Here is a 14,589-nt window from a genome sequence, read left to right as displayed (position 1 = left end):
AATCATAGCAATCGCTGTTTCGATGACCGTAATATCAATTCTGCAATGGAGCATCCTATGAAATCAACTGAACCAATCAGACCTACTAACAGTTTATCAGATAACAGTTGGAACAATAAATAGCCAATCAGATTTTATTTTCCATGCTACGTCATCATCATCAAATCAAAAGAAAAAAAGGGGAGGTGTAAACCAAAAAAACATCCTTAGAGCTTTATCAGCGCCATCGTTGGAAATGATCTTAAAATCTTTGACCACCCTCTGTGTTGAGGTATAGATTGGGCGTGGATTCATTTTGAAGATCTTTTATCATTCATATTTGCCCGGTGAATGAATTGTTGAACTGGGAAAGATCTCTATTAGAGCTGTTATAACGTAAGCACAAGGAAGGCTATGAAAAAGATCCGTGGGATCAAGTTAACACTTGACGTCGTTTCGACGTTCATCTAACGTTCACAACGTCCATATTGGTTGATTTTTGGGTATTGTAGTGAACGAACGGAGATGGATATATCGTCAAAGAACATTCACTCGTCTTCCCGTCTTTTTCACGGTGAATCTTGAGACGTCATAACATATTTATGACGTACTCTAAAATCATCCATTATTTTTGAATATATTGGTTTGATATAAAATGTTGAAAGTAAATTTCTTTATTTGCCTGTAGCTTTTTATGTCAGTTGAAGTTTTCGTCGCCGTTGGAAGGGATTGAAAGTGATACATACAATCGTCTCTCTAATTCCATCCTTAATTATGTCGAATTTAATCTGTTTCAGGAGTGGTTATTTTTTACGGGAACTGAGAATTTACTCGAACTATAGACAAATTCATGTAATAGAAGTTTGAATTTAAAGTCACTTTTGCCATAATTTTCTGGGAGGAAAACGAACTCAAGAAAATCACTGAATGCGATATGAATGATTGTTTTTTATACAATCTTATCTATCTTTCTATGAGTTTTATTTTTTAGATTGTGAAAACCTGGTTTGAATTTGTTGTGAGAGAACAGACCTTTTCATAAATTACGTCACAACATCACTTGCCTCGTATTCAAACAATTACCATGGTGATTATATCCCTTGAGACATTAAAGGATTTTTTTATGAATAGAAAGTAGCTTTAATAAAATCCGCTGGGAGTTGATCACCTTGGCAATAATTCAAAACGAGGCAAGTGATGTTCGTAACGTAATTTATGAAAAGGCCTATATTGTCGGATCTCGGAAAAGCTGCTAAAATTTTAGAATCAAATCAAAACTTCCCAACTAAAACAATCAGATATATTACGAACTGAGGAAATAACGGTTTATAATGAAATTTTCACACTTTTTGGTTTTATTTTATGCCGCACTTAAATATATTAAATATGGACAGAGAAATAAGGATATTGAAAAAATATTCAATATATGGAATTTTAACACATATCGACCACATGTATCATAAATAAAACGCTAGATAGAGCTACTCTGTATTTCCCAAGCAACGACAGGTGAAGCAAAATAATCCACCATCTTTGCTGAAGTTGACCACAGTTCGGTACCGGCAATTTTTTCAATTAAACAAACAACTGACATGGTGGGAAACGTGGAGGCGAGAGAATGGTCTTGATCGATCAAATTGCCGGCGCCGAACTGAGGTCCACTTATCAAAGATAGCGGATTTTTTTTTTTGCTTCAGTCAGCTAGCTCTATCTATTGTTTTATATAAGATATCTGTGGTATCAACCGCAAACGCAAAATCAGATTTCACATAGATTCATAAATATTGAATTTTTTTGTAGCACAGTAGAGGACCAGCTTGTACTAGACGGAAAGACCTTTGACTATATGTTTTATTTGCATTTGGTAGATAGCTAAAGGATAGAGACGTTTTAAAGATCGAAGACTTTCTGATATGGTTCTACATGAAGTTGATTTTCTATTTCTTCACTTTACATCTTCATTTGTCCATTGTTTGATTTTTTTCTTTTTGATAATATTCCACTTGGGGTTATCTTTTTAACAAACACAAAACCACTATCTAATTCGAATTCTATCAAAAGTTATAGCTTTTATTGTCTCCGCTGCAGATTATATTGAGCCGGGATTTAAATCTGACCATAGTCTGTATAAAAAAATCGATCCAATCCTTCTTTACATTTTTTTCTATTGTCTTTTGTTGTGAAAAAAAGACTGGGACGGCCTTAGGGTGGCAAAACGGACAAAAAAATGTCAGCGCGGCTACTGGCGGCTACGGTCGAAAAGGTGTATTGGAATTTTGGTATTTTCTTTTGTAATGATTAAACTCTGCGTCATCAAATTTGACAAAAAGCAAAGTTCAGTCTGAAGTACAGTTGACGCTCTCTAATTCGATCTTTAAGGGGAATAGGATTTTCATCGAATAAGGGAGCTTATCGAATAAGGAAGCGTCGTTTATGAGAGTTTCTTGTTGACGAGGACTTTAAATTTCATCAAATAATGGAGCCTTTCGAATAGTAGAACGTCGAATTAGAGAACGTCGACCGTATAGACTATAGTCTAATATTTTAGGTACACCTCATACCTGCCTCAGAATTTTTACTGATAATGCCACCGCATAGCGACCACATCATTAGATAGAAATCAACAACGCAAAAAAATAAATTCTTAAGAGCAAACTACTACATTGGATATTGGTACCTTTGGTGAGTGCTTTCAGAATCATAAAAACGGAATGGAAACGAGTTTGCTTTAAATATTGCAATCAAGATTCTGTGATAAAGTTTCTCAAAGATATTTACGATTGATTTATTTTCTTTCACTAATAGTCTACTCAGCAACAAAACAATATATGAAGTTCAACAAGCACAAAACTAATATAGCGTAGAGAATCAAAAACACAATGTTCTGGCAAAATTTGATATCCTTGGTTCTCTTTTCAGGTAGGTACAAACCAACAGGAATGACTACGGGGTGGTACAGTCACTTTCAGTCGGGGTTGTGTGTGGACGGCATTTGTCGTTCTTTGTGAAATTTTTCGTTCTTTTTGTCTTTTTTTATGATTCTTTAGATAAACACTAAGCTAAGAGAAAACTACAATTGATCCTCCCGCTCTTTCATACCGATTGTAAAGTAAAGTGTCCGCTAAAGTGAGTTTGATGATTAGTCATGTTGGAGCAATGAATAAAAGGGCGGATGGGTGGCCGGTTGGTCGGGCGGTTGGCTCAAATAGGTGCTGATTTGGAGACTAAGGTGTCAGGAAGATGATTAGGCTGCACGCAGGACGCCTCCCCTCTAATATGTTTTGATACTGTAGGGGAGTTTTAAACCATGTTCACATGTTACAGTTCCGTTTCGCTCCGATATGATTTCCGTTACGGATCGAGTGTGGTCATATTGGTTTCGGAACGTTTCAGAGTAAGAAAACGGAGCAGTTCCGTTCCGATGAAAAAAGTGGAGCGAAACTGTTTCGATCTGTTTTGCTTTGTAACGTTTTCTTTTTTGACGTTTCGAATTTTGACGTTCACACTTGTTTCGGAACCGTTTTGACGTTCACACTTGGAGCAAAACGGAACAGTAACGTCTTATACATGATAAGCATCCAAATTTTTCTTAGCAACGAAAAACTTTTCATTGTCAAAGACCCAGCGAAGATGGGAGACTAGGGAGACTTCAGCCTCCCCACTTTTGAGCTAATGAGATTTTTTTTATCCTTCAGCCTCACCACTTTAACAGTTGTTTTATCGGGCCTGATTGTCACCACAACTGCCTCGAATAGGAAAAAATCTCCCGGATAGGTAGAATCCTTCCATATCAAGAAGTCCAATTGACTCTAGCTAAAAAAGTGACATTGACTTTCTTATATGTCAACCTCGATTTTATTCATGATACTCATGATGTAATATTTTGTTCGAAAGTACCCAAAAAATAGCCCGGGTGTTTGCCACTAATTTTGAGTTTAGAAAACGCCGGGCTATATTGGGTGCTTCTGTATAAAAGATTACGTCATGAATATCATGATCTCGCATCTCTTCTCTTTCTTCATCTCTTCACAATCTAGCAATCACTTTCTCGCATGCATTATACACTGGCAAAAAGAACTGGCGGAAATCACCATTTACGAACATTAACGAAGCACATCGAGACATTTGCACGGAGGTTGCGAGTTTTACGCCGAACTTCTGTTCATCTTCTGCGGCGCAACAGTATTGTAATTGGCTTTGTGATGAACGAAAAAATAAAGGTATAAATTCTTGACTAGACATCTCTAATCTTTTTAACTTAAGATAGATAATCGCAGACTTTTATAGTCTTTCGATTGTTTTTCGATTGTTCAAGAATATAAAGGTTGACCGTGCTAGTAGCGTCTAATGGAGTTTATATGAGTTTAGATTTATGAATCACAAGGGGAAAAACTGAACTGTTTATAGATGGAGTCGATATTTTACGTGGATAGTCCAGTAATCTAGGACTTTTAGAAAGTCTTTTGATTGTTTTCACTGTTTATTCGCGAGAATAGATTTTGTATACCTTCTATGACTTATCAAATAAAAATAGGAATTTACGGCCAGACGGTTCGGCAATGTAAGAATTGAACGGAACATTTGGAAGAAGCGATATATTGAACGTAGAGCCTGTAGATCAAGACACCTTAACCTCTCGGCCATTGCAATGGACCTATCATAAAACAACGGTGTCTGAAGGGGGATTAACCACTCAAAAAATACACGTACACTTTTTTTCGATGAGTTTACACCCTCGGTATCTAACATCCAGAGCCCGTTGCTCCACTACTGGTGAAACTGGTGAAACAGCGTATAGGGGTCTTTCGGCTATAGATATTACTTAATTGAGAATCCGTGAAACTGGTGAAACAGCTTAGAGGGGTCTATTGGCTATAGTTATAGATATTACTTGAGAATCCGTGAAACTGGTGAAACACTTTAGAGAAGAATATCTGGCTAAAAAAGTTCGTCGCTAATTATCCACCAAATACTTAGAAAAGTTCGTCATTTTCAGTCCATGGTATATTGCAAACTTGCCTCTTTAATCTACAGATTATTTGACATGTGGTCGCAAACTGGTCAAACCAAAACAAAAAGTATATTCAAGATTCGCTGAGAACCTTCGAAGAATCATGGATGTTAACGCCCGTTATCGAAGGGTGGTTGGGGGCGTTGGCAGTCAAGAGGGTGAATGGCCATGGCAAGTGAGTTTGAGGATTAATGGCACACAATGGTGTGGTGGTTCAATCCTTTCAAGTCGATTTATAATGACTGCTGCCCATTGTTTTGGTAAGTGCCGACGTTTATTTTAACGGCTATCATATCACATCCAACGCCCATTTTAAAAAATGCTGTTTTAACTTTCTTCTCTTTACACTACAATGCAACGACTTCAAAAATAAGCCCCTTTGATTTTGACGTCAATTCACGTTTGCTAGGCCTTAGATTTAGAACGCCATGCATTTTAAACTTTTCAAGGGTGCAACTTTCTAGAAATAAGAGTATTAATGCATTTTTCAAAATCAGAGTCATTCAATGCATATCCAGAGTCTCTGTAATAATTCCATGGTATAGAAGTGTCTTTCGGGTTTGAAGAATTACTGAACTCAGCTAGGAATGGATATTTTAAAAGTAAATCAGTGAAGCAGGGTTGTAAAACTCTATACTCCTCTACCTTGATAAGATTCTTTTGTAATCCATAACATATTCGTTCTCTCTTCCTCCAGATGAATATATTACAAGCATGAAGCCAGAAGATTGGCATGTATATGCAGGCGATCATGAATTACGTACCAAAGACCTTTTTGAACAACAAGTAAAAGTCAAGCGAGTTTTCTTCCATGACGAATACTTTCTGTATTTACATCAACATCGCAAAGGATCTTGGGTAACAGCTGATAATGATATTGGTATGTGTTCGTTTCCCATGATGCTTATCTTTCCAGTTGGCATACAACGTTGCTTTAATGCATATCTAATGTTCGAACGAATAAACGCCATCCTTTTTTCAAACGTTCTGATATGTTTTGATGATATAGGGGATGCACATCGTGTATGAAATTCCCGTCCGAGAGTTGTAACAATTTTCTTAAAAAGCTTCAGCAATCTAATGATTGTATTAATCTCTAGACATTCAAATTTATAGGTCTCTCATATAAAATTTACTACTCAAGTTTCTAAAACTCAAAAACACAAAGACGTGGGTGACTCTCGGACGGGAATAGTTTACACCATACGCATCCACTATATCAAAGGGATGCGTGCAGCCGGCAAAAAAATTTGCTTCTGTCTCATTAATTCATCGGGGGTATTCCCCTCATTTTTCCAAAGGGTTTGGAAATGAATGAAGGGTGACGTAAAATAAGGGTAGAAAAAAACACCCTTCGACACCCTTATTTTGATACAAAGAATTCTTAAAACTAATTTCGAATTTGCGTTTACAGCCATTATGGAACTTGCACAACCAATAGATCTTCAACATGAGCACCGTGGTCAAGTCTGCCTCCCTGACAACAAGCAGCCAACCAGAGACGGACAATACTGTCACGTGATTGGCTGGGGTCACACGTCTTATAAAGGAAAACAACCAGACCATTTAATGCATGCTGTTGTCATGACGATTCCTAACAAGATTTGTAATCTAGGTATGTTTATACTCATTCTTCTAGACGATATTATCGACCGTTAAAGTGATAGTCGGCGGGAAAATATGGAGGTATGGTGTTGTGGTAGTATACGGAAAAAAATTAGTTGTAGAGTTTTGAAGAAACAGAGACTAAAACAAGCAAACTCTACCGGCTATAAACTCCTTTCGGCAAAAAAACTCGTTTGCGAATTTCTTAGATAGTGATTTGTCTTAGACTAGAGCATAGTCTATCATTCTCCCAACTAGCCCAAGATAAATCCAGTTATGGAAACAACTTTGTAATTCATGATATTGAAATCGTCATGCCGTATAATTTTTTTCATGAAGACCCTCATTTTGCTAGTCGTGGCAAATTCAAGCTAGAGAAAGATTGCTTAATTTGCCCTTGAGGAAAATTTAAAATATGCCATTATTGGCAAGATATATAGAAAATCTTTTTTTGTTGAACACATTTGCAACCACGTGATACAATCTTTGGGTTTTCGTTCCCTAGTTCCCAGTTTTCCCATAGACATAAAATTTTGACGTCATTTCTTGCTGGTAAACTACTCGATCAAATAATACACGATTTTGTGACTCTCCTATATTTTCAGAGATGGCATACAATGGTACGGTGAAGGAGAAATATTTGTTATGTGCAGGGTACAAAGAGGGCGGTATTGATGCCTGCAATTATGACAGTGGAGGTGCTATGGTCTGTCATACAAATGGTATGTTATAATAACGTCCATCTGACATCCATAGAACGTTAGATGAACGTTAGATGAACGTTAAAACAAAGCTGTGTTAGAGAAGCATTGTCTCTGTGTACAGTGTGTCCGAGACAAATTTTAAATTTTTTCAGCTTTTTTTCCGAGACACAATGTAAACCAGGCTTTATGACGTTCGTCTGGATAACATTGAAAATCATTTATTACATTACGAAAACTATAGAACAGAATGCTAAAAATTACAAACATCTTTAGCAAAATTTTGACTACTTTAGCACATTTCTTATGTTTGCTGAAAGGTTCTGGATCATGTGCATTTGAAGATTTTGTAAGATTCTGGAAAAGAGAATTATCAATAGCCACTGGCAACCTCGACCTAGAGTCTACTTCTACTTAGACTCTGAACTTCTTTGCTTTCTGTTAATTTTGTCATCAAAGCATAGAGTCCAGTAAAGTATCATTTATTAGCGCAACTCAGTCCATAAATACCCCCCGGGTGCTGATCACCCAATGCTCCTATGACTTTCTTTGCATTCTATTGTAGGTCGATGGTACGCTCAAGGCATTGTATCGTCTGGATTTGAATGCGCAACACCGAACGCTTACGGACTCTACACTCGAGTATCACAGGACAAGGAATGGATTATAGAAACCTTACTCAAATCTGCTGCTCCAAAACCAATATATTAGACAACCTGCTCTCCAATGAAGCAAAAGATAATGAAGAACGCACAGATTTGATGAATTATCCTTTCTGGAGCATTGGATGTGCTCCGCAGATTATTTTTTATTTTAGGATATCATCTAGGCCCTATTCGGCGTTATTTTTTCGTCACTAAAGTAATCAGGGCCGTCTTAAAGGATCGGAATCACAGATTTTTGTAAAGTTTGAAGGGCTAGATGTTGTGCTTTAAGGCTCTTCCAAGCAAAAAAAAGTGAATATCGCAAAAATATTGCTGCTATTGTTTTCGATGACCCGCGAAACTTCTTATTGGTCAAGCACTAAAATTCTATTGTAATGTCACGTGACCTAGGTAGGATTTCCTAGCCTCGGCACACTTTTCCAGCGAAAGCATGACATCTAGTCCTCAGGCTTTATAAATCTTTGATCGGAATTAAATTAGGGCGAGTCATTGATTTCTCCTCTGAAACATTGAATGTGGTCCGCAGAGTCTTTATACTCAGACCGTTCCTTTTTCATGGTTCCCTCGGAGAGGAGAGAACAACCCAGCTGGCACACAACGTTGTTTCAACGTTTATTTAACGTTCACAACGTCCATAAAACGTTAGATGAACGTCGAAACAACGTTGTGTGCCAGCTTGGAAGTCTTGAATACCTTGATAACTCGATTACTTTCATCACTTACTTGGTGGAATGAATGTTAACAGAAGATAATATTCATATTGAATTTGAAAATTTTTAGTTGATGTTTCGTGTATTTGGGTAGATAGTCGCTATTGAATTAGCAGATCTCAGTAGCGTGGTGGGGTGATCAAAATTGGGGCAACTTGGGAGAGCGGAGGCAATTTTCGAAAGTTGGGATTTTGGCGTCCCTTTTAAATGTAAAATATCTTAATAAAAATTTCAACGGTAAAGCGAGTTTGAAAATGCTGAGTATTTTTTCCCTTTCGGCTGAAAACTGTTCATTCTAAAGTGTAATAGTAACCTTTTGTGCCCCTTGTTTTTCGGCTCCCTCCCGCTAAAAGAAAGGTCGCTGAGGGGAAGTTGCCTTGTCATTCCAGTCCAGTTTAAGAATTCCCAAATTCACCAGTTTTTAGTCTATTTATTGTGCAGAAGAATTGTGAATTATTTAAAATGTGTATTATTTTTATGAATGTACTTGGGAATATATTTTGTTGTATGAGAAAATGATAGCAAGAATATTTTCAACGGTTTTGCAGCCACACCCACCAAGGAATCCAATGTTACACTTTATTCGTTAAGAGTGTCCAATTTTTTAGATTGTTGGAATGACCTTTAGTTGTAAAATCTATTGTTTATGTGTAAAAAGCTTTCATAGGTTCCCTTGTGTCACTGCTAGAAATGCTGAGCGACTGGGTTATAAAATTGCAAAAATCAACGGGTTGGAGTGATGTGAATGACAGGAAGAAAACTCAGGACTCTAAAACTAATCTGAAAAACCGGGAGATAAAGTGATTTTAGAAATTTCTATCATCGAAAGTTTGAAAATTCATAAACTATACATGAGGAGTTCATAAAAAGATTGGAGAGAGAGAGAGAAGGAACTTTTAGTCAATCATTTTTGAAATTTTCTTAAACCTTAAGAAGGATTAGTGATCTATATTGAAAAGTCTTTTTCGAATTTTTTCATCTTCATTTTTCTCAAACAACAAAAACCACCTGCAGCGTGATAGATCTTGTTATCTGCAGAAACTAATAAAATAATATTTTAACCGGTTTTCCGTTTATCCAACAGGGGGTTTACAACTAGTAATAGAGAAGAGAAGCGGACCCTCTGATATCATCGGACCAGGCCCTATCCCGGGATAGTTTCCTACCCCTAGATAGGGAAATCACAGCGCCTACCAGACATTGTACTCTGTGCTCGTGACACATCATAGCCGTGCTGTATCGTAGTAATATTGATAGTTAAACTCTTCATAAACATTAATGCGATACCCCCTGGATTTTGTTTTAGGGTCTGATATCTGAGGGTGAATGAGGTTTGTGACTTATTTCGTTTTTCTTTTGAATATAACCACACTAAAAGATTTTTCTTCCGACGGAGAAAGAATTCTTTCCTTTGTGAAGATTTTTAATGAAGAATATTTCTAAGTGAACCACCTGCGGACTGTTTTCACACAAAGATTGTGAGATTTAGGTTCAAATATTTCGGACGCAAAGAAACAAAAAATTCAACATTTGGGCCAAACCTAGGCTGCGGGCATCTACGAACGGATATGAGCTCCTATACTACAAATTAATCTCTCTAATTCGATCTTTAAGGGACGATGAATCTTCTTCGAATTAGAGAAAGATTCCAATTATAGAAAGTATTTGCTAGCTGATGGGGACTAAATAAAAATTCGAATAGTAATGGTTCGAATTAGAGAGAGAGTTTGATAAATAACTTTCAAAAAAGCATATGAAATGATTTTGATTTCTAATTTTTTGTGATACGTGTGTACGTGATTTTTTCGAATAACTTATAACCCCTGAGAATCTACACCCCCTTCTCACAGACCCGGATTTTTCAGCCATTGGGATGAAAATAACGGACTGAAACTCGATGGGGATTGATATTCCCATATTGGAAAGAAAAGCATAATATTTTGCAGTGAGGATTGGTTTATTTGATTATTTTCAGTGGGGACAAAAATTGGAGGATAATTTTCCACCAGGGACGATAATTTGGCCAATTTTTCCAGTGGGAAGGGTTCTCAGTGGGTCTGTGAGAAGGGGGTGTGAATGTACCTGTGATTGTGACATTGTCTCTTTGATTCAGACTATATAAAACAGAATCCCAGAAATGAAATTCATAAAGCCATGATAATCCCAAACAAAGAATACAAGATATTGGTTCAAATATGTTTCAAACGAACACAAAAAAAATTAAGCAAAAAGTCCGAAATCCTTAAAGATGCAAAATGATCAGGAAAATTCCAAAAAGTATTTTGATTTCGTACACCGCTCGAAAATCATTTAAAGTTTTGGTTAAGCAAAATATTTGACGTTTACTGTAAGCATTTCTACACAAAATTACATCTTGCAATGCAAGAGGTTAAATCAAAAGGATTGGGTCAACTTTCGGCAAATATTTGATGGCAGTGCCGTAGTAATTAATAATTTTTTCAAAGATGGTTTCTTATGAGCGGTTTTTCAAAACATTAAAAAAAATAAAAGAAGTCTATAAGTTAAAAATTCCCGATAGAATGAGGTTCAACGACCTCCCAATTCCTTTCCAATCTCGAGTTATCGCATTTTTTTGTTTTGATGACATCATCAGCTGAAAATGGCTAAAAACTCAGCCAAATTTTAAAGCCCTACCCAAGCCTTATAAACCTTCCCATCTCATTCCCCATAAATTTCTCGATCTAATGAGGGGTCAACGACCTCTCAATTCTTCTTCAAACTTGAGATATCGCATGTTTTCTATTTTGATTTCTTATAGACATTAAAGAAAATATAAATCCTTATTCGAATTCATTGATTTTTGGTTTATTTACCAGCAATACAGAGGTCTAGATTTCAAATTTACCTTCTCGGACTAAACCATGGTTGGCCCTCAATGCGTCACTAAACTTCAGCCCCCATCCCAAATGCTTGCTACGGCATTGTGAGCGTTATGCTGAGCTAGGGCAAATGTTTGATGGCATTGCAGTTACACCATGAACGATAGTTTCTTAAAGACGGTTTTTAATCACGTGATTTTCAAAGCAGACGTTAAAAGACAAGGCGACGTTAATAGGATTCCGATTCTCACAATAAAAAGTAAAAAAGGATAGAATCACAACAGTATATAGTATCATATAACGAACAAAAGGATTATCCAGTCTAGTGAATGGCTGACCAAGAGCTTTAAGATTAGCCTGGGTGCTCAAAATCAGAAAGGTGGGTCACTTTGATTATCCATGAGGAACCCAATTTGAAAAGCTACTTAGGTTTACACAGAATTTAGTGAGAAATTCGCTTATTTAAAACACAGTCGACGCTCTCTTATTCGACGTTCTACTATTCGATACGCTCCATTATTCTATCAAAACCCTTGCGAGCCAGGGCCGATAAACAATTCTGCGACGCCTACGACGTAAAGAGGCCAGTGCCGTAAAATTTGAGGAACTGTTTGGTTTGCAATTGTATCCACCGGCAACGCGTCCATCATAATCATCAATAGCGTAAAAGGGGTGGTAGATAAGCCCTGGGTTTGAGTGTGTGAAAAACTAATCCCGCTTGAAAATTGAATTAGAGTATTTTGTACAACAATGAAAGGTGCGAGAATTTGAGAGCTCACGATTTCACGATTGTCTTTCTATGAGAGTATGTTTGGATCTTAATATAGTACAGTCCATTCAGTGTGGTCTGAAAGCTTTTCCGCTGTCAAAAGCACGCAAGCTCTTATGGTTTTTCAAAGAGTTATACCTTGATGGTACTGTTAGTGTTGTTGAAAGGTCAAGGTTTTTACTATAGAGACTGTTCTTGTAACGTTTCCAGACAATCTAAAAAGAACGACAAATAACTATTGAAAAGCGACAAAAAGAACGACAAACCCTAATCCTAACCCTAATAAAGAACGACATATGTAACTTTTGGCCGTTCTTCACAAGCCTAAAATATTCTTAAGGCTTCCTTATCTTCGGACGTTCTAAAACCTTTTACGTTGTTCTGAAGGTTTTTTTATTTTCGGTAGTCGCTTGGAATGATTTCCTACGAAATTGCATATGTTAGAAAGACAATTTTTAGATAGGCTATTTCCGTCGTGAAAGAGGCGTTAAAAGTGTCAACAAGAATCAAATGAAAATGATGATGACAGCAAGCGAAAAAGATGAAGATTATGAACCGGCTCATTTATAAGAACAATTAAATTTCATTGGATGAAAACATTGTATTAATCTGTCAGCTCTAGGTTTATTTGCTTCAGAGTCTATGTATTTGCGCCTTGCTTTGAACAAGGTTAATTCACGAAAATGATTTTTTTGACCCGTAAAATCGAGGACAGTAAAAGTGAAAATTTACCGTCGTCCTCAGTTAGTCAGGGTTTATTCGAATCAAACCCTAACCGTCTCCATCGCTCCATCGCAGAAAAACATAGATATGTAAACTCGCTATTCTTGTCGACGATTGTGCCGCTGTAACAAGGTTCGAGGTGGGAGTCTTTATTTGGTTTTTTTTCGACCTACTACTTGTTCTAGGAGCTTCTTGGTCCGGGGGGAGGGGGCACAAATTCCAATCATCCTTTGAAACTTGAATTAAAGCACTTTGCACTTGGTCAGTCGAAGTTGATAACTTTCAGATAAGTTTATGTATCATATGATAGTTACTGAATTAAAACAGCAAATAATTCCCGTGGAACCTTGAAGAGAATTCTTGATGAAAGGTTGTCTCAATAATTTGGATCAAGCAATGTTTGTCATATAGACAAGAAAAACATTCATACATCTCTTGGAAGATCAGCCATTAAATATTTTCCTTTGGAAGTAATATACCGTATACCATACCGATCGGAATTACTTCCCTCATGAAAGGATACAATGATATTTTGAGAAAACCAAATACCTCAAATGGCTAAAAACTTCTCTTTGGGCAACTGAGACAGGGATGAATAGTTATCTGCGTTGGAAATGTAGGCTGAACTCTTATAGGTCAAGAAACAAATTACGGTGATCACTGAGAAGCTTTTTTGGCTTTACTGTAACTCACAGTAAATCTACAAACAACAACCCCACATATTTAAATCCAGCCTTTTTGAAGAAAAAGAAGATACATAGTGACCATTTTCTTTAAAATGGGAAGTTTTATCTTGTGTTTGCATTGTTGTTTCACTGATTCGGTAGAAGAAACCAGATTCATCAAATATTACAAGCTGGCAGTTAGAAGTAGATTCTAGTTTATACAGCGGACCCGAACACGCACCGGGAGCAAACAATTGTTTGAGTTAAAGAAAGTTATAGAGCTTATAGGGCATTGTTAACTGAAAAAACTTGTTCGGGTTAAGTTCAAGAGACCCCCGGGGGGGTACTACCCTTGTCGACCGACGGGGGTGCTCCGCCGAGGTTCGAAAAATGGACCCTACGTGGGACTCGAAATTTGCGAAAAAAGTGACCCTGAATGGGACTGAAATTCCAAAATTTTCTCAAATTTTCTACTTTTTCCCTAAATTTTCCAAAAATAGGCACCCTACGAGGGACTGATTTTTCTATTTTGGTGTTTTTGCGACCCTACCAGGGACTCGTGGAGGTTAAAAAAGGTACCCTGACCAGCGGAGCATCCCCGTAACCCATTTTGCCCTAGTACCCCCCCCCCCCCCGGGAAGAGACCCCACTGTATTCTAAGCTACGTCATATCTTCCTTCGTTCGAGCGTAAAACTCCTACTCTAGAAGTAAGAGCAAGGCCTAAAAGGTATGTTTTGTGTAGACTAATGTATTCTTACAAAAGCATGATTCAGTTAATTGACAGCAAATGATGATGATATGTTATGATTAATGATGGTCATTAACGCATTTTCGTATCTCCTTCTGCTTCTTAATTACAAATCCTTCTTCATTAATAAATTGATTGATACAGTAGGAAGTGCGGTGGGTGGAGCACCACG

The 14,589-nt window shown here is 37.1% G+C and overlaps 2 protein-coding genes across 2 annotated transcripts; both read left to right on the top strand.

The window, feature by feature from the left end:
* Positions 1-2,778: 2,778 nt before the first annotated feature.
* Positions 2,779-5,273, top strand: LOC136810840 (uncharacterized). Its single transcript, XM_067067426.1, has 3 exons — positions 2,779-2,898; positions 4,017-4,199; positions 5,014-5,273. The coding sequence occupies exons 1-3, from the start codon at positions 2,859-2,861 to the stop codon at positions 5,271-5,273; spliced, it is 483 nt and encodes a 160-aa protein (XP_066923527.1). The 5' UTR covers positions 2,779-2,858.
* A 419-nt stretch (positions 5,274-5,692) lies between these two features.
* Positions 5,693-8,438, top strand: LOC136810832 (serine protease hepsin-like). Its single transcript, XM_067067419.1, has 4 exons — positions 5,693-5,870; positions 6,405-6,605; positions 7,201-7,317; positions 7,862-8,438. Exons 1-4 carry the CDS (start codon positions 5,705-5,707, stop codon positions 8,005-8,007), a joined length of 630 nt encoding a protein of 209 aa, XP_066923520.1. The 5' UTR covers positions 5,693-5,704; the 3' UTR covers positions 8,008-8,438.
* The last annotated feature ends 6,151 nt before the right edge of the window (positions 8,439-14,589 follow it).

This window comes from Clytia hemisphaerica, unplaced genomic scaffold (assembly GCF_902728285.1).
Source record: "Clytia hemisphaerica strain Z4C2 unplaced genomic scaffold, Clytia hemisphaerica genome assembly, whole genome shotgun sequence".
NCBI lineage: Eukaryota > Metazoa > Cnidaria > Hydrozoa > Leptothecata > Clytiidae > Clytia > Clytia hemisphaerica.
Note: the sequence above shows the minus strand (reverse complement) of the source record. Positions and strands in the feature narration are given on the sequence as shown.

Bases quoted from the DNA above. Each gene is read 5' to 3' on its own strand.
- LOC136810840 (XM_067067426.1), top strand. From the start codon at position 2,859: ATGTTCTGGCAAAATTTGATATCCTTGGTTCTCTTTTCAG. The intron at 2,899-4,016 runs GTAGGTACAAAC...TTCACAATCTAG, and splicing joins ATCCTTGGTTCTCTTTTCAG to CAATCACTTTCTCGCATGCA. The intron at 4,200-5,013 runs GTATAAATTCTT...TTTAATCTACAG, and splicing joins TGATGAACGAAAAAATAAAG to ATTATTTGACATGTGGTCGC.
- LOC136810832 (XM_067067419.1), top strand. From the start codon at position 5,705: ATGAAGCCAGAAGATTGGCATGTATATGCAGGCGATCATGAATTACGT. The intron at 6,606-7,200 runs GTATGTTTATAC...CTATATTTTCAG, and splicing joins TAACAAGATTTGTAATCTAG to AGATGGCATACAATGGTACG. The intron at 7,318-7,861 runs GTATGTTATAAT...ATTCTATTGTAG, and splicing joins TATGGTCTGTCATACAAATG to GTCGATGGTACGCTCAAGGC.